Here is a 20,799-nt window from a genome sequence, read left to right on the forward strand (position 1 = left end):
TGGCTGGCCAAATCTAGCCAACCCAAATTCCTGGCCAAATTATTTTTTGGCCATAAAATATTCTTCCCACTGGAATTCACTCAGTCCCGCGTGAAGCCTCCTTCCCCACAAATCTGGTTCCTTACTCTATGAAAACACTACCATCGCCCAAGGTGACAAATTGAACACAAAACCAACTTTGCAAGAAGTCAAGCGGGATCCTTTCTTCTGCCACCATTGCCGCCGAATGCCTTTCGATAAGGCCCATTGTCGCTGAATGATTTTTTTTTTTTTTTTTTTTTTTTTTTTTTGGTCTTTGTCAATTCATTTGCATCATGACCCAGATTTCTCTACATTACTCTTTTTTTTTTTTTTTTCTTTTCCATTTTGTTGTTTGGTTGCAGTACTTCAAGTTCTTTTCCACTTGTTTTCCATTTATTTGTCAATTTTGGGTCCGCTTCAAGATTTGTCGAACACCTTCCCTTTCTTTTCCCATTCTTTGTCGATTTTGGGTCCAGTACTTCAAGTTCTAGATTTTGGTCATTATGGTTCAGCAAGATAGTACCATATTTTGGTTTCCAGTTGTTGAGTTGAGGTTATTTTCTTTTGTTTCTAGTTGCCAGTGATAATATAGATCATAGACGTCTTTAAACGTAAAATGAAATAATGAATAAATATCCCAATTAGAATTAAAATAAATGTAAATACTAAAATCAATATTTTAATAGAATAGTGATAGATTTGGAGAGTTTGTTATTTGATGTTATTAAAAAGTGATTAGCTAAATTTATAAGAGTGAATTTTCTAGTTACAATTTGGCCAAACTTTAGCTAGGCCACAACTAGTGTCTTAGAGGTTGACATCCCTTGCTCGGATTTCATCAATTCTACAAAATTAAGTGGAAATGACACATTGTATTTTCCTTTAAAATATGGCTACCGATTTTATGTTAGTTAAACCATTTGTAAATAGTAATGAAATGGTTTGAGTTAAGATATTTTATTAGGTTTTGAGAACTGATAGAGAAAAAGCTGAATAAAAATATTATAAAGTTAAAAAAATATTTGAATTAAAATTTTTAATATTTTTTTTATTTTGAGGTTTGAAAAAGTAGTAATTATTTTTGTCTTTTATTTGGAAGTTTAGAAAAATTGTATTGGCTGTTGTGTTTAGGTAATGATTAGAAAAAAAAATTGAAGATTTGAAATTAAAAAGTATTTTGTATTTGAATGACGTTTTACTGGAAGAAAATTATGAAAACTTTTAAAATTTTTTATCTCATCTCATTATCCAAAGATGCCCTCAATCTATCTTTTGATGCATTGGAGGTTTCAACATAGGCTGTTGTGTATGATTCATACTTACCACCAAGATTGTTGAGGAGAGAAAATACCTTGGTTTTTTCGTTGACCGTGCGGCCTATAGTTGCAAGGTTATCACAATTGCTTTGAATTTTCGAAGATGCTCATCCAGTGGAGTGGAAGGATCCTTTCGGAGGTAGGCAAGTTGTTGCATGCAAGTTTAAGTTGACATTTGCAATGTTAAGGCGTGTTTTGTAGCCACCAGCTCTGACAATGCTACCCTTTTCCTATCTTCTCTATCCTCTTTTGCTTCCATGTCTATGCGGATGATAAACGGTGTCAGTATTCCCACACGCCAATATATTTGGCTTCATGCATGTCTATGCGGATGATAAACGGTGTGTCAAATAAATGTTGTCCTCCCAGTATACCAATTTGCCTGCGAATCCGAGTCCGATGTGTATATCTTGTTGTGCAGATTATTGACTAAATTGTATTGGGCTTCTTGTGTGCAAGAAATAATATATGAGTTGGGTTTCATCTCGAAGGAAGCGAGCAAAACTGTCTTGAGGTTTTCTATAGGGAACCATGTTTTTGATCCAAGGTAGCTGAGGAAACCAGTGGTCTTTAGTATGTATATATCCTAAGATGTCTTTGTAATTGAAAGCAACGCCTTTTACAATGTCTCGTCGGTACAATTCCTTATACTAATGCAATTTAGAGAAATGCCTTCTCTTTCCGAACAGTTATAACTTTGAGCAAGACAATCAATCTTTATTATTTTCAGGTTAAGCTATTTCCCTCCATGGGTGAGACTGAATAGGATCGTCCCCACCCATTCTTGCAATATAACTAATCAAAATAATAGATTATAAAAATTTCATCTCCTAATTACCGCTACTTGCACTCAGAATTTACAATAAACTAAGAAAAGTAGATATTAAACACGAAAGTAAAATATTCACTGATATTGATGAAATATTACACAAAATCGCATTCGGAGTATGCTTATCAGTGTTTAAAGTCAAGAGACTTCGATGCCAAAGAATAAAGCTCGGCGAGTAATTCAAACTACAAGACAACACCTCAAGTACTCAATATGTCTCCATGAGCTCTCTCCTCTCTCTCTCTCTCTCTCTCTCTCTCTCTCTGCCTCTAAAGGCAAAATCAATTTTAAGAATTCTTTACTGGAATATTATGAAATAATGTACATAAAACACCTACAAATGGACGTAAAATGTCAAACTAATGCAAAACTAATGCAAAATCAGCTCCAATTGAAACAGTAGATTGCACTAATACCACAAACAGCAAGAAAGTTATGTGCTTGTGCATCATAATCTTTAACACACTGAAAGGCCCATCCAACCTCACAAACCACGAGGGAAATTGTTGATCTGCCCTTCCTCCAAAATATCTTCATTGTTGAACTTATAAGCTATCCTCATTCGCATGACAAGAGATTTCTGAAAATAAAATAAACTTTGTAATTTTGATTATCTAGCATCTCATACACAAACAAGGGTGAAAATTCCTTAAGATATGGTTCAGTAGAATAATACAAGCCATAGGATCCGGGACCACATGAAAAAAATAAGAGTCATGATACCCAACACCAAGTAGTAGGAAAAAGTCTTTGTTCAGTAGAGCTTACTGGATTCCACAAACAAGTACTAAACACCACGAAACCAGTCAGAAGCAATAATAACTTAATTCATCAATTCATCTCATAAATTCCATTGAGTTGACAGGGTATGTCCAATAAAATAGAAGGATAAAAAGATCCAGACTTTCACCGACATTAGTGTTGGTTGTTTGTCTTCTTTGCTAAACATCAACTATAGCATAGACTGTTGAAAGACATTCCATGCAGCTACAAAGGCTCCACTAAAACTAAAGGACAAAAATCTTCACAATTTTCACAGATTATTGTTGGTTGTTTGTGTACTTTGGTAATATAATACTGATTCTACAATTCTGTCCATTTTAAGAATGCATTCAGTCAGCTACATAGAAATAGTGAAGTATGAAGCAAAAATAAACTCCTGCAGTCCACTAATCTATTATGATGGTTTCCACATCCCAGCAGCACTTCAATGGGGAATAATATAAGCCCGAGGCTTCAAGTTTCAGTGATTGTGAATCTAGATGATAATGGATTAAAATTTCCACTTCATTTATTACGAAAACAACATTTTGAACTACTCTACGGACTCCTTACATGTCTGCCTCTTATACATTGACTCAGCTCCTAACAACATCTCTATATCTGGTACCAGCACCACAGATCTAGCGGAAGTCAATGTGCAGACCTGCTTTCCAAGACCCATTGCATCTTGCAAGTAGATATATTTCAAGCTCTAGTCTCAAGGTAGGATTGATTCAAAGGCTCCCACACTCCCAATGGTGTCCCCCAGAGCATGTTTTTACCCTGCTCCCTTGAGCCTTTCTACTTCTGATTGAGAAATCTGCATCCTCATCCCTCCAGTTACGTCTCCCATCTTCTTAACAATCCACAAACAAGCCCCAGCATCTGCTCCTCAACAATCGGAAAATAAATAAAACACATAGCAAACTGCAACAGACTCCATCACCTCCACTACAGCAGACTGAACCACTGAACAATGGTACTCCTCACAACTATCATCAAATCAGTTAATCTTCTAAGCCCCCTCCCTCCTTTTTTCTATTTTATCGTGGACACAACTCCAGCCAACAGAAACATACTTATCAACAGAATAAACTCTATAAACTGGCTGGAAGATCTGATATCTCTAGAACCAGAGCCCCGGCTCGCCCGTAAAATTTCCAATCTTAGCCTCGTGGGGCTTCTGTCTTGAAGAATATGGCAATTCCACCTACATTTCCACCCTCACAAATTCAGATGATAGAAATAGAGCTCTACGACACAGCCCATGGAACATTCAGGGCATTCTCCTCTTTCTTAAGGAGTGGTAAGCTGAACTTACCCATTCACCAAATCAACTTCTCCCACCAGATCGCCTGTCTGAACCAACTGCTAGATCACTAGCTGAAATTATTGGGAACCTTAAATGATGTTGACTGCAAGTCTGTTTTAGAGTCAGCAAAACTTCATACCTCTGAGCCAACGTGACCCTCATTGATGAACCTCTCCCACCTAATCTATTCCTTCAATTCTCCAATACCATCAAAACATGGATACAGTTCACATATGTATCGGACCTTTGCCACAAGTGTGGAGGTATAGGACATCTAGACTACTACTGTACCTTCAATCCAACCCAATCTCCAACCGAGTACCAATTCTACAGGCCACGAATGAAACTTGAATAGAGGAGCCCCAAAAAACCATCCCCATCTACCCAGGCCACTGTGAACAGCCACCAAAGGCCAAAACCTCCAAACTAGTATCCCCCTGAAAGGAAAAGAACTCCCCCAGCCAGTTCAACCCAGCCTTGATCTGATCAAACTGAACCCATCATCTACAAAAATCCACCCTCCACGAGGATTCTTCCCATTTCTACCTCTGTCATCTCGATGCAACATGAAAATATGAACCCTCAAAACCTTCAACAATGGCAACAGGAAATGGTGACAAATATTCTGAACCTTATTGAGGAAGATTTAAATATACCCATAATCAAGCATTGACTGAAATCTTCTAGATGAAATTGGAAACTGACCAGAAACTGGAAGGAGCAAATCGACCCATGCATAAAGGAGAAGCCATTGCTGAATATAAAGTGGAAGTTAGGCTGGAATCCGTTCAGATCTTTGATATATCATAGGGAATATGCTCAGGAATGCCCTTGGAGAAGAAGAGATTTCTACTCAAATTCTCTTCCAAGGCTGAATGTTAGAAAAGGGAAATGGACAAAAACGCCTCAACTGGGGAGCTAAGCCCACTCAATTTGTCTGTTTTGCAGGAACACCACATGGCCCAAGAGCGGATCTTGAAGATGGATGCAAACCAAAGGAAAAAGGAACCGATGGGTCAGAAAATTAACAAATGCTCTCAGCTCACCCACCATCTCAAACCAAGAAAAGATGTTATTTGCAAGACCAAAGCACTCACTTGGGTGGGAAAAAAAACTTAAAGATCACAACTCATGATTGCTGAGGAGGCAATCCTAATCAAGCCCCAAATGTCGCCATGATTGCATGGAATTGTCAATGGCTTGCCCATCCATTGAAATTCAAACTCTACATGCACTTATCAGAAGTCAAAACACCGACTATATCTTTTTATCCAAAACCAAACTATAATACCCCAAGTTTAGCACGAGAGGGTGGTGAATGGATCCCACAGTGCTTGAGACAGTGAAAGTTTAACCCTTCATAATAATAATTTTTTTTTTTTATCAGTAAAAGATAGAAATTATATATATGAATGAAACAAGCATAGCTCTTGTACACAGGAAGTATACATAAGACCTCCTAAATACATTCTAAGAGTGGTAAATTAAAGACAAGAAATCCTAAACATTATCCCCATGTAATACAATAGTGGAAAACCAACACAATAGAGCGTGGAGAAAAAATTCTTCAACTCGGATATTGTGCGTTCCTTATCTTCAAAGCAACACGCATTCCTTTCCATCCAAATACACCACATAATACACAACGGGATCATCTTCCACACTGCTGCCACTTGATGACAGTCTTGCATCTTTGGCCAACATCCCAACAAATCCATCACCCTCATAGGCATAACCCAAGCAAGATCAACCCTAAGAAAAATCTCATCCCACAACACCCTTGTTACGTCACAATATAATAATAGATGGTCCACAGACTCTCCATTCTTCTTGCACATGTAACACCACTCCAACACCACACATCCTCTCTTTCTCTAGTTGTTCGTGGTCAATATCTTCCCAAGAGCAGCACTCCAAACAAAAAAAACTACTTCAGAAAGCACTTGAGACTTCCAAATGTTCTTCCAAGGAAACGGAGCAATATCAATTTGATGCTATAATACGCCTTAACTGTACACATCTTGTGATTATTAGACCGCCACTTCAAGCTATCTCGCTGTGTCAAAGTAGTCTCCGTGAAATATAGTAAGCTGAAAAATTCTGAAACAATAAGTAATTCCCAGCCATGGAAATCCCTTTTAAAAAGAATATTCCATTGGTATGCACCATGAGAGAAAAAAACGCACATCCGCCACTGATGCCTCCCTATTAACTTCAATACGGTATAAGGCCGGAAAAGCTCTTTCCAATGCGTGATCTCCACACCACACATTCCACCAAAATCTGATACGGATGCCCTCACCAACTACAAAACGGATTTGATTTGCAAAACACGGCCACCCCTTCCTTATATACTTCCATAAGCCCACACCATACCCCCCTCTCACTTCATTATAGAACCAGCCACCCCAAGCGACACCATATCTAGCATCAATAATATCCTTCCACAATGCTCCCCCCTCCAAATAATATCTCCAAAGCCATTTTCTCAATAAAGCTTTATTAAAAATTCTCAAGTCACACACTCCCAACCCCCCATTCACAACTGAGGCACATACAGTCTTCCATCTTACCAGATGGAATTTCTTTTCCTCCCCCATGCCTCCCCATAAGAACGCCTTGAAGAGTTTCTCCACTCTGTTCACCACCCCTACAGGCATAGGAAACAAAGATAAAAAATAGGTGGGGAGGTTAGTGAGAGTACTCTTGATAAGAGTGAGGCGGCCCCCTTTTGATAAATACACTCGTTTCCAGCCAGCCAACCTTCTCTCTATCTTCTCCACTACCCCATTCCATATAGCTCTATTCTTGAATGTCCCAGCAGAAGGCCTAGATATTTTGTTGGGAGAGAGGACACCTTACAATCCAGCAGGCTTGCCAAGCTTCGGATATTAGAGACCGCACCCACAGGAACCATCTTAGATTTGCCCAAATTCACCTTTAACCCCGATACTGCTTCAAAGCAAAGTAACAATGCTCGTAAAGTTTTAATCTGGCTCCTATCCGCTTCACAAAAAACTAACATATCATCTGCAAAAAGGTGTGAAATGATAGTAGGGCCACCAGAACCATTGCCCACCTGGAAACCCGATAAGAAACCTCCCCCAACAACAGCCTGCACCATCCTACTTTATAATAATTTTAAGAAGCTCCAATTATAACTTTGACTAATGCTTTTGAGTATAGGCCCAGAAATGGCTTGGGCCTTCCTTGGTCATTACAGATGATATCAAAGTCAATCCCAACCAAAGTTTGGGATTTGAGCCATGCCACCAATGGTGGAATGGCCACTACCGTCCTATAGGTCTTTGCAATACCATCTACAAGGAAATCTCTAAATCCTTGCAAATCACTTCAAAACAGTTCTTCAAAAATAATATCCTTACACAATCTACCTTTGGTACGAAATAATATCCTTAAAAAATATGGTGAATGGCACACCAAAAGGCTTCTTTAAAAGCTCACAAGGATTGAGACAAGGTGACCTTCTATCTCCGCTACTCTTTGTGTGTGATGGAAGCTTTTAGTAAAAGATGATTTCAAGTGTAATGGTGGGTGGGTTCATATCTGGAATGGGGGAGGCAATTACTGGCTTGCTCAACATATCTCATCTATTATTCGCCGATGATACCTTAATCTTTGTGGGGCCAGCCATGATCAAATTCGATCCTTGAGGGCCCTCCTATTATGCTTTGAAGCTACATAAGGGTTGACTGTGAAACTTGGCCAAATCAGAAGCAATATCAGTGGAGGGGATAAATGACGAGTTTAAATTCCACTTGGTGAAATGGGCCACAATTTGCTCTTCGGTATTCGAAACTTGAAATCTTACAACAAAACCTTGCTTGGCAAATGGTTATGGAGATATCACTATGAATAGGGGGTGCCTTTTGGAGAATCATCATCGAATCGAAGCATGGGGAACCATGAGGAGGATGGTGTTCTAATGAGGTGAGTGGGCCTAATGGAGTGGGGCTATGGAAGCATATAAGAAGAGGTTGGGATATGCAAGAAATATCCGCTTTACTAAGGGTAATGGATCCAAGGTCAAATTTTGGCATGATGTATGGTGCGGCAATAGGGCACTCAAAAGGAAGTTTATCCACAAGTTTATGGCTTAGCAAGAATGAAAGAAGCCTCAATTGTGGATCATTAATCATCTCCAATGGTATTCCCCAGTGGAATGTTACATTCCTCAAAGATGCACAAGATTGGGAAAATTGATGCTTTTTGGGCGTTCTTTGACCTTGTGTACTCCACCCATTTGTCGGGGGAAGTTGAAGACAAGATATTTTGGTGCCCCTCTAAGAAAGGGATATTCACAGTCCGCTCTTTCTACCAAACCATGACCACGCACAACACAAATCTTTTCCCATGGAAGAGCATTTGCAAGACAAAGGCACCTCTAAAGGCGGCATTTTTTGTATGGACGGCATCTTTAGGGAAGATTCTTACTCTAGACAACTTGAGGAAACGCCGAATCATAGTCATGGATTGGTGTTGCATGTACAAGAAGAACGGAGAGTCCATTGACCATCTACTACTTCATTGTGAGATTGCCATAACTTTGTGGAATGAAGTCTTTGCTCGGTTGGAACTAGCTTGGGTGATGCCAAGAAGGGTAAGCGACCTCCTAACTTCTTGGAGAGGCATTCTGGGCAACTCTAAAATTGCATCAGTATGGAAGATGGTCTCAATATGCCTATGGTGGTGCATTTGGAGGGAGAGGAATGAAAGAAGTTTTGAAGACCAAAAGCGGTCAATGGATGAGCTTAGAAACTTATTTTTCAATGCTTTACTCATTCCATTGGTTGATTGCTTTACTCACTCCATTAGGCATTGCTCTTGTATATGTCCTGTATACTTGGGCTCTTGCCTACTCTTTTGATCAATAAAAATTTGTTTACCGATCAAAAAAACAATCTGCCTGTTCAAGGCCAGCATATCTAGGATTACTCCATATTGGCTTATGAGCAACACGCTGAAACATAAAAACTGGAAAAGCAAGCCTCATGGTAATAAAGGCAATTATGGAGAAGCCTCCAACAGAATGAAGTGAAATTCTATCTTGACATTCCTTAAAAACTTTAGGTTTGATGAGAAATGGGTTTGGTCCAACAAACAATGTTTGTGACTCCAACATATTGTAAAATGACAAATGGTAGCCCCTTTCATCTAGATGAGTGCAGCAGGGTGAGCCCCTCCCACCTTTCCTTCATTTTTTACTTACATGTCCCATCAAGGCTCGTACTCCAAGAAGAAAAACTAGGTCTCTTGCGTGGACTCAAAGTTAGCAGATCAGCTCCAACAATTTCACATCTTCCTTCTGCGTATGATTTTGTTATATTCACCCATGTAGCACATGAAGAGGCCTGTACCGTGCTAAAATGCTTGGACATCAACTGACTTTGGTGAGTGCAGAACATCAATACCACAAAATCCAGTGTTCATTTAGCAAGAACATCTTCAATATCACAAAATCTAGTGTTCAGTTTAGCAAGAACGTACCTCCGGGGGCATCCGAGGCTATATCCTCGATGTTTAATAAGATGATGCCCAACAAGGCAAAGTATCTTGGACACCATCTACTTAAGAAAGAAGCTTTTGCAGAGATCATAGAGAAAATCAATATAAGATAGCAGGTTGGAAAGTGAAAGTCTTGTCCCAAATGACCAGGACCACTCTCACCAAGACAATCGCTGCTGCACTCCCTCCTACAACACGACTACTGTTCTATTCCCAAAAACCCTCTGTTCATCTCTACATACAATGCTCAAAAACTTTTAGTGGGGTCTTAACAGACACAGGAATTTTTTTTTTTTTATAAGTAAAAATATTATATATATATCAAAAAGAGTAACCAAGTACACTGATGTATACAAAAGAACACCTTGCCCATAATAGAAAACCCTTCATAACCCAAAAAGCCCGTGAAAAATAACCCAAAATACACTAAAAATAACCCCAACCCTCGTTTCCCGTAGAACTAAAACTCTGCCCAAAAAACCCACTTCAACCCCTTGTTCCTGTCTTCACAATGCCCTCCCTTTAGACTTCCCTCTAGTTGAGCTACCACCTTTAGCGTTGTAGTTGGTTGCCAAAAAAAGACGTAACTCCCTACTTTTCTTGAAACTTGATTTGGTTTCAAGCGCATGCTTGCCTCAATCGCAATAATTAGTTCTTTAAATTGGTTTTCACATCCTCCATATGAAATTTCCACGAACTGCTGAATCTCGTTAACTTTAAGTAGAATCCAATCTGCTATTGGAGGAAGAGAAACCAAGGGAGACACAATATCCCCAGACACAGTATCCAGCTGCACTCCCGACTCTAGGCATTCCTTTACACAAGGCACCAATGCCAAATCCATATTCAAATCCCGTACCTCCTCAGCAACTCGATTGATTCTCTCCAATGGTGTGACATCAGGTCCCTTCACCTCTAGTGACCCTTTATGTGCAACTTCAGCAGGTCCCTTCACCAATGGTATGACACCATTTTCCTTCAACTCCAACGAGGGAGCCATAGTATCTTCATATACAAAAGTCACCTGAGGCAAATGACATTCTATTACAGATGTCTCTACGCCAATACCCGACATAGAACCCACTTCAAATAACCCAGACTTCCTTTTGACCCGCCAAACTCTTCTAGATCTGGTTATAAGGACAGGGCCAAATCCGATTTTCCGTTTTCCTTTATCTGAGTTTAAAGGATTCGAGCCTATCTTAGTCTTGTTCCTTACAACCTTGTTGCCTCCAATTGAAAGCAGGTCTATTTTCGTAGACAAAAAAGTTATCGCTGCCTTCAATTCGACAAGTTGAGTTTCCATCTCCTTTAAAGAATTATGCATCACAACAAGCTGGTTCTGAGGCGTGATCCACAAACCACTTACATCATTCCCCTCACTATGAACCCCCAAATCATGACCGGTCTTCAGAGCTGCTGCATATGATCGCCTCGCCACCGTGGATGTACTTGGGTCTTTATGATTCACCTCCAAGTTGATGTTCTCATTCTTCTTATGGTTTTCCTTCTTTGACCCATCAGCAAAAAGCATATCCGCAGCTCTGCGTAATTCCACAGCAAATTTCTCCCAACCCAGACCTTCATACCCTTCAGGAATGACTACAACACTCCACCAGCCTCCTCCACCATTTTCGGTGATAGTTAGAAACCTACCATGCTTGTTGGAGCATCTTTGAGCCATGAATATTATGTTGCCTTCGCGGAAGTGTTTTGTGAAATCCAAATTTTTCCCCGCTTGTAATACTACTTCCATCATAGCCATCAGCCATTCTAGACCACTGCATGAAATCCAACAGATGCAGGAATTTTACCCCAAGTCATTGGATACTATCTAATTGCCCAAAAAGGTTTGAGGGTTATGATTAAGAAAATTGAATGACATCAACAAAGCTCATTTTTTTTTTTTATAGGTACATTTCATTTTACATTAAATATATATATATATATATATTCTAGTTGCTCCATTGTTCTCCCAAAGAAGCAAAGAACTGAGGGAAAGATACTCAAAAAAAGCAGCAACACAATCAATATCATCATGTTGCCAAGCTTAGATGGTCTATCCAAAGTAACTCTAGTATCTGAAATACTACTACAACAGTATAGATCTAGAGTACTAATAAATCAAGTGACCTGATCGGGAAAGGCCCCTATTACAACAAGAGAGATGGTCAAAAGGAGCATGTATGGGATGATCCATGGATCCGTAGCCTAAAAACTTTCGGACCCCAACCTGCATCACAATAAGTTCCATGCTAATGATGCCATTGAGAAGCTCGAGTCTCGGATTTCATAAAATTAACACCACGGGGACGGGACGAGCTTAAAATATGGATCTTTGAAATTTTGACAACAAGACCATCAAAAACATTCTTTTTTTTATATTTAAGTAAAGACCACCAGAAACATAAGTTGTCCTCAAAACCCCAATCCCCTTGATCCCAGGAAGTGGAAACATCTTTGGTCAATCCCCCCCTACACGAATGATTAATAGTTTGGCTACTGAGAGTAGCTCAGGTATTCTCAGAATACCTCACTACTATTCATTATTTTATTATTACTTTTCACCTACTTTTTACTATTATTCACTATTATTCAATATTCTATTATTACATTTTCATTACTTTTTCATTACTATTCATAGAATACCTGAGAATACCTCACTACCTAAACGTAACCGATTTGGCAGGTTGTCTAAGAACTTTTACCTGCTAGAACCACATTGGCCAAATTCATATGCATTGAAGAACACAAAGATGTATCATGCCCTCTCTGCAATTCGATTCTTGAGACAATTAACACCTATTGGCGTCATTTCATTTCTTTCAAGTGCTCTTAAGAGTGTCATATTGGCCTATAAATGTCCAGGCATTCATTGTAGATCCATTGATAGATTGCATAAGTCATTTAAACCCTTTTACTTTTACTCAATACCCAAGTGGATGAAGCTTGCTATTTCCTTTTGTTCAAAGCTATTGCTATGATATGGCATGGCTTCTAAGAAGTAAGGTGGTCCACAACCAGGAAATCCTAGATACACTTGCATGGATTACAACAGCAAAAAGACGTACAAAAATGACAAAGAATCTTGGCAATCCACGTCCAGCCGCCAAAAGATGGAACCATGGCTCACTCCCCATGAACATGTAAAATTGGACTTTTATATGGCAGTGAGGAAGGCTTTTAAGATGCTTGCACAAGTGTGTCATGACAAAAAAATCCTCTTCAGGCCTGGACAAATAGAGTTTCACCATATGATCCCACTACCAAAGAAGCAAGAACAAAACTTTTGGTGGTAAACCAAGCAAAAAGCTTAGGCATGGAGAACCCGATCTTGGAAGGCAACTCCATAGATCATCGTGGAAATTCAAAATGAGCATATCACATAGGATTAGAAGATCTACCCCATATAAAGAACATCCTCTAGAACATTAGACGTCCAATCCAGGAAAGCCGTTAAAATCCACCTACGTGCCAACTTTATTGCGCACAAGCTAAATGGGCCAGAACCAATAATATTATTGGAAATATTCCCACTCAGACCATCCCTCACATTTTTTTAAGTAAAAATATTATATATATCAAAAAGGAGTAACCAAGTATACTAAATGTATACAAGAAAACACCTCGCCCATATTAGAAGCCCCTAATGACCCAAAAAACCCGTGAAGAACAATCCAAAATACACCAAGCCCGACCCCAACCCCTTCTTTCCCGTAAAGCTAAAACTCTACCCGAAAAACCCAAACCCAAACCCAACCCCAACCCCTTATTTTAGACCATCCCTCACATTCACAACCAAACCTTTAATTTTGACACCCCCACCCCCTTTATTTCTATAGCTTTATGTTTTGGCTATAGCAGCACAAGCTCAAATTAACATCAATCTCCCACAGGGGAGACCCAAAAGAAAATTCAAAACATTCTAAAAAGAAAGTTAAAAAAAAAAAAAAAAAAAAAAAGAGCAGCTGGATGTGCATAACTAAATTTTTTTTTTTTATACAAGTAAATGATGTGGATAAGTAAATATTACCGACATAACTAAATTAAATCAAGGTTAAGAAAAAATGGTGCTATTTGGATAACAAAGTGAAGCATGGTAAGCACTGTCATAAAATTCAGGTTCACATCCGCACAGATATATAAAAAATATGCAAGTTACCTTTCCATGTTGGCTGTTAGTAACCCTCAAATTTTGTGTTATGGATCCATTTCCACTTGCAGGGAGAGTATTGCTGCTAGCTGGATCTAAGTGCAGTTGAAGAAACTGGATTCAAAATCACAAGAAATTTCAGAATTTCAATCTTGAAGTAAAGAAAATAAACCTAATAATTCAAGATACTTAGAAATCAGACAACATGAGTGATTAATCTACATTGAGAGAAAATAATATCACCTATAAATACAAAAGAAGGCAGGATATATACTTTAAAACAGCAAGTACAATACCACAGAAAAAGGGAGCGTCCAATGATAAGTTCACAGATTAAACAATAGTAAAATAGACATATTTAGTAGCCCATGAGCTGGCATTACCTTCGGAACTGCTGCCTGGAAAATAAAATCTGTATAGATATTTTCTGACAAATTCGTAAAAGTAGCCAGTATCGCTGTTTTCTGGGGGTTTCCTGGTGCCTTAGAGAAGTCAAACATTATTCTCAAGGAGCTGCTCTCAAACGCAATGATAGATGGATAAACTGGACCATTGTCTTCTGTTCAGAAAGAAAGTGATATCACTACTTTGAATGAGAATATATCTGCCAAAATGATCTCCACGTGACACCAAATATTACCAGGCATTGGTGGATTGGGGGCAAAGCCACCCAACAAATCCATCATAGGATCAGCCCCAGCACTAGTGGCTCGTGTAGAGAGTGAAGGCAGGGATGAAATTTCTCCCAATGATGCAACTGGTGATTTGTCACCTTGACTGCTAGATAATATGTCAGTTATGGATGAGCTACTTTGTGTGGACGGCGTTTCAATAGACAAGAGATCCAGTAGAATATCCGTGCCAGTTCTTGGAGCCTCATTTGTACCAGAAATTGCTGAAAGAAAACACAAATGATATGCATTGGTTAAGACTATATCAATTCATGACAATGTTGGAAAGGGCAGTTTGGAAGCCATTAGTGTGCAACACTGTGGAGGATGATCCCTTCGTGTCCATCCTGGTGTCTTTGACTCTGTGGAGAGAAAGAAATGACCGTAGTTTTGAGGACTTGAGAAATTAGTGTTGAAGCTCGAGTCTCTCTTTCTTAATGCCCACTTTTAGAAATGAGCCCTCCAGAAATGATACATCAAAGGTATCACTTGTTAATCATGCAGAAGGGAAGAGTTTCAGATCAAGGGTCCAAAAACAAGGACAGTATTTTGGAAAATGCTTACTCCAGACTTATTTCATTAAAAGCCAAAAGATTTATAAGAAAAAGTGGATCGTCAATGCTAAAAAAAGATGCAAATGGTTAGAAAATAAAAGAATCAATTTCCAGTGTTTTTGAGCCAATTTATGCCATAGCATGTTCCAATACTAACCAGTTTGATTTAATCCTGGTAAAAGATCAACACCACCAAGAAGATCCTGAAGAAAACCACCACCAGAAGAGCTAGGTGCGGGGACATCATCTGAACTTATATCAAGTAAATCTACAAGAGGTGCTGCAGGAGGTTTAGCAACTCCATTGGGGAGATTAAGTGATGCTGAATTGGAAGTTGAAACTATTCCTGGCGATGAACCGGCCCTCCTTCCAATGAAAGTTGCCTCATCTAGAATAGGCATCCTTTCAACCAGTGCAGACCTAAACAGACTCATCCATCAGCTTTCTAATATAAAATCAGCTTCAATAAAGAAATCATTCCCAGTGGAAGCAGGGTGGGGGAGAAAAAAGGAGGAGAGGATTAAACGGAAGCTCTTAACGATTTAAGTATAAGATTATTTACAGCATACCTAATATTCTGATGCTTCTCAATAACAGAATTGAATTCGATGGATCTCTGCTGCAATTCAAGCACAAGACTTCCTCTGTTTTGAATGATAATATCTCGAATCCTCCTATCAATATTATTTAGTTAACAATCAAACTTTCATGACAAAAGAAGAGATGAGAAGGAATTTGTTTGATTCTTCTTTTGGAACTTGTTTGATTCTTTTTATTATTATTATTATATAGAAAATATTGGCCAACTTTAGGAGACTCGAGGAACTAGCAAGGACAAAGTCCAAAAAAGTCACATTATTAAAGACGACTTGCAAAGCAAATGCACAAACCAATTTTATATATTTGTAAACATATATTTATGTATATACATAGTGAGAGAGAGAGAGAGAGAGAGAGAGATTCAACTATATCAGAAGAAATTAAGCAACAAGTTGCAATACCAGAAGGTGGAAAACCCTCCAGCTAACAAAACGTAGAATGTAAACATTTTACTAGAACTCTACACCTCCAACAAACAGCAGGGAAACTAGAAATAAACACATATCATGGAAAAAAACAAATTGATAAGCATATATCATGGCAAGAAAATTAAAGCGAAAATCAAACCAGAAGATGGAAGATTGTAAACATACTCTGAACAAGACGGAAAACGAGAAGAGAGCTTTAACAGAGCAATCAAAGACATTGATTTAGTCGTGAGATCTGATGTATGGCACTTAATGGCAAGCTCTACAACGTCCACAGCATCAGATCCTGTTACCTGTTTCAAAGAACTTAAGTTAATTGGGAGAAACAGATGCAGGGATGACAAACAAAAGGGTCTGAACATCCATTTGTTACCAAACAATTTAATCAGATGCTGCAGTTATTGAATTGATTTAGCCCACATATGTTTATCTTTATGCAGATAACCTCGCATAATCCGGATGACTCATCTATGACATCATTTAACTTATCATTTCGATTTGAAGCTATGAAATTACAGTGAGCAAGGGGGGACAAGCAAAAGATATTTAAATTCTCTCTTTTCTGTTGCTGAATCTTATTTTGCCCATGCTTCTATGTTAAATTATCACCAGTCCCAAAAGCTTGAGTTTTAGGAAAATATGAATTTAAACACTTGGTCATTATTGTAACACTCCTACTTACTGAATGGGCCCAAATGATGAAATTTTAACATTTTTTTAATGGGAGGCAAAGTAGAGTCAGGAGGCAAACTGAGGATCGATCACCGACTCTAAAATCACGTTTAGTTAACACTTGTTCCAAAAGATTGAATTCCTAAAATATCACTTAACCATTATTTTAGCATTCCACAACCATTCAATCAGTAAGACATTACATTATCTTGTATACTTCCAGTGTACTAGGGCTATGCCTAATTACGTGGTTTTAATAAATTTCTTACTTATAAAAAAAATCAGCAAGACATTATGCCATAGCCCCAGAACCCTCCCCCCACCCCCCCCAAAAAAAAACTACTATGGAAACTTAAGGAAACAACAAAGAAAAGAGAACTTATTCAAACAATATCTACAGATTGCTTTATCCAGCATTACACTGGAAGTTCATGCATTATAACACATGGATGAGCTTGAACTCACAGTTATTGGATTCTCTATATCAAGCAACCCGACATTATTGATCAACATGTCACCATATTCTCCTATACACCAAACTGCCACTCGAACAAGGGTTTCCTGGTGAAAATGTTGAAACAATCCTCTTAGGAAAAACAAGTCTGTATGAATGGAATGTATGCTTAAATACTCGAGATGATTGGAGCTCCATATTGACAAGTATATTGCACATATTTTCCAGTGGGGGGCAAAAACCAATTACCTGTTCAGCTGATGTTTGGAATGCTCTGTATAATGCCCTTACAGAATATCCATGGAGATCAGAAGCATTGCTTATCACAACAATTAGAGCATGCCAGGCTTCATCTTTCACAAAATTTCCAGCCTACTAAGCACAGCATAAAGATAAGTACCTCCTAAAAACAAAATACATAATTGAGTATGCTAAGAAAAATTGAATTTGTTCTCGGACACCCAGTGCCAATAAAAAAAAAGGTATGCTAAGAAAAAAATGGATGAAAAGATTAACAAACATCAGACAAGGCACTTTCATGCCAGAGCAAATTATATAGATTGCACGATATAATTTTCTGTATGAAGTTTTGAGAAGAAGCATTAGGGCATATGGTGACAGAAAATGTGAATTGTATCTTATACACTTGAAAAAAAATGTTTTCAAAAATGTTTTCCAAGTGTCTGCTGAGGTGCAACCCCATCACCTTCATCTACAGAGATCCAAATAGTTCCAGATTTCAACACAAAATGGTGGATGACTAGAAAGACGGCCAAGGGCACGTTAGAAGATCTGGAAAGAGATATCATGACTAGGAGGTGTTCCATGTTTCTTTTTTTTTTTTTTTTTTTTTGGGGGGGGGGGGGGGGGGGGGGGGGGGGAGTTATTAACCTGGAATTAGCATTTTTTATAAGTATGATTTTATTCGAAGGGCTAAATTATGCTAGGATGAGGCCCTTTTAATCTTGATAGGCCTCAGTCCTCATAAATAGATTAGTGAGATTTTATAAGAAGTTAAGATGTCCGATAAGTTAAGGGTTCTTTATCCAAGAGATATCAAAGTGAAAAACGAGTTACATGGTTTTTTTTGCCTAAAATAAAAATAGGTGCCATGGTTTCGTGTTACATGCAGTTTTATCCACAAGTCAAATTCAAGCAAATAAAAATTTGGCTCCACTAATTCAAGCCTAACTTGGAAAATGTCTACTTTTACATTTTGTAGATCCATTCAAACAGTTACTGTTAGTACCCCACCATGGTTTCTCTTATTAAAAAAACTATAAGACTGTTGACTGCTTGATGGCAACTGTTGTTATCAGAGTTCGACATTGTTATGATCTACTAATGCATTTAAAAGCAGGTAAGGTCCATGGATGTTAACGAGTCAGTGGCCCATCATGATTTATCTCTTACTAAAAACTAGAAGAGTGCACTAAAGTATACAGGAAGTATACAAGGGAATCTCATAAAATTACACTTAAGATTTCATGAAAGAGAAGGCCAACAAAATTAGAGAAATCTTGAAGATTGAGCAGTACAGACGACTGCTCAAACAACAATCTAAAGAATGAAGACTTCAACATATAACAGTAAGTTCTGTTGAAGGTCAAATTATTACTATGCTTTTCATACCAGATTGATTATCCACTAAGTGGAAGCAGAATCACTATAGCTTTGGTCTAACTAATTCTAATTACAAACCTTGTTAGAGATTAAATGCAATCGTGTAAAATTGCTCTCTTTGTGCTTCTTGGATTTGAGATGTAAGTCCTCCTTTCAACCTCTCGACACATAGAAACCAGATTTGAAGAAGCGAAGAGAGGAGGTTTTGAGCTGAAGTGAGCTCTCTCCTCCAAGCCTGAGGGCTTTGATGTATGAAAGTAAGATTTTCATCCTCTCCAGATTTGAGGTTGGGGTCCTGATGTTTGGTTTGGCTGGGTTTGGTTAGATCCATGAGGGATTCTTGTTCCCTCATGGATGTGACTACCTTACTAGTGTTTGGCCGTTGGAGGTGGTTGCTTTGGTTGGATTTTCATTAGAGGAGTTTCGAGGTTCACAAAGGATCCTCAACAATGAGTACCCTTTCATGTTTTAAGGTGTGAGAAATCCCTTCAACTTCGGTCGTCAAGCATCCATTTCTGAAACTCTGAACTTTGGTTGATTTGCTACCAAAATGACGTATCAAAAAAAAAAAAAAAAAGAAACAGCAGTGTAGACTACTGCAGCAGCCATAGAGGGTTGATGCTTTATTGCCATGAAGAATAGCCCAACTACCGAAGATCTTGACGCTCTTTTCTTTATGAATCCTCCTCTCAGTTGCTAGTGTAACATCTATTGACTCACCATTGTGACGAGAAATCACTCTAGTTGTAGATGTTGAGCATGTTAGGAACTTTTTCTGCTTGCTGTCATACACCCGATTTTAATTAGCGATTGTATTCTCTTAGTGGCTGCTTGTTTTTATCCATATCAGGTCTTACTGCTGAAAGAATTGGACGGTAGATTACTGTTTATACGGTCCTTCTGAGTTAATGCTATTTTTTTATTGATAGGTAGATCTAATGCTATCCACTTACCCGGGGAAAAAAAGCAAGGAACAAAATGCTTATTGACATGGTGCAGAAAACAACCAAGGGTACTGACAGACTTTTTGTTTTTTTTTTTTTACAAGTGCCCAGAGTACAGACAGACTTATCAATACCAAAACACTGAAATGTTCCAGAAAAGCATCAAACAAGCAGTGTTCAATGTAATGAAACACACAGAGGATATGGTACCATGCTTTATACCTCCGAGAGAACCTTGAGCATCTGATCAATGTACCATATCTTCTCAGGTGAAAACCTAAAGCACGAATAAGTGAATGTAAATTAACTATTGCTGAGTAGAAATTCCAATTAGTTTATGCGATATACTGTGCTCAACTAATCCCACTCTATGCAGCATTTATTATCCAAAGATTCAACAGAAATACATATATACATAGCCATGTTCCAGATGCCACACAAAAAGGAAATAATATCTACATTCTTCATATAAGTAATTAGGATTTCCTTCAAAACACGGACAAAACCCAAGTGTATATGAAAGAAGTACCCGATTAGTAAGAAGGAAAACAAGAACTAGGGGAGCCAAAGCTACAGTGAGCCGACATCCAAACACAGTATTTTTGGCACTAGAATTAGGCTCCTCCACTTTCCTTTTACAATATTCAAAGTCTCGTGCCACCAAGCTTACCACATCCAGACTCCTCCAAACAGTCAGTAACTCCAAGACCATTTGATCACCCAAGCAATGCCGTAAATATTGAATATTGGCGCCCAAATTCATCTAGCTACATCATAGTGCAACAATAACTGATCGATTATTTCCCCACTCTTCTTGCATATAGCCATATAAAACACCAATCCGTTACTAATATTTCTCTTTCTCAAATTATCCACAGTAGGATACTTCCCAATGCAGATGTCCATTCAAACCTGCAAAAAGGCTTTGTTCCTC

The 20,799-nt window shown here is 38.4% G+C and overlaps 1 protein-coding gene and 1 long non-coding RNA gene across 3 annotated transcripts in view; one reads left to right on the forward strand and one right to left on the reverse strand.

Moving 5' to 3' along the window:
• Positions 1-2,238: 2,238 nt before the first annotated feature.
• Positions 2,239-20,799, reverse strand: part of LOC121257262 (AP-1 complex subunit gamma-2-like) — a 38,237-nt gene continuing 19,676 nt past the window's right edge. The window contains exons 9-18 of one of the 2 annotated variants that reach the window (XM_041158209.1): positions 20,088-20,142; positions 17,548-17,670; positions 17,310-17,405; positions 16,338-16,465; positions 15,714-15,818; positions 15,302-15,564; positions 14,560-14,814; positions 14,303-14,475; positions 13,929-14,033; positions 2,239-2,746 (exon numbers count right to left, since the gene is read on the reverse strand). In XM_041158209.1, coding sequence (XP_041014143.1) covers positions 2,651-2,746; positions 13,929-14,033; positions 14,303-14,475; positions 14,560-14,814; positions 15,302-15,564; positions 15,714-15,818; positions 16,338-16,465; positions 17,310-17,405; positions 17,548-17,670; positions 20,088-20,142 — 1,399 coding nt within the window. In that variant the 3' untranslated portion in view covers positions 2,239-2,650. Of the gene's footprint in view, positions 2,747-13,928; positions 14,034-14,302; positions 14,479-14,559; positions 14,815-15,301; positions 15,565-15,713; positions 15,819-16,337; positions 16,466-17,309; positions 17,406-17,547; positions 17,671-20,087; positions 20,143-20,799 lie in introns of both variants that reach the window. The other variant, XM_041158208.1, reaches the window with a different exon arrangement.
• The window catches only part of LOC121257267, a 73,386-nt gene continuing 63,718 nt past the window's right edge, over positions 11,132-20,799 (forward strand). The window contains exon 1 of the long non-coding RNA XR_005939182.1: positions 11,132-11,243. This is a non-coding gene — a long non-coding RNA (uncharacterized LOC121257267). The remainder of the gene's footprint in view (positions 11,244-20,799) is intronic.

Source organism: Juglans microcarpa x Juglans regia, chromosome 3S, assembly GCF_004785595.1.
Source record: "Juglans microcarpa x Juglans regia isolate MS1-56 chromosome 3S, Jm3101_v1.0, whole genome shotgun sequence".
Taxonomy (NCBI): Eukaryota; Viridiplantae; Streptophyta; class Magnoliopsida; order Fagales; family Juglandaceae; genus Juglans; species Juglans microcarpa x Juglans regia.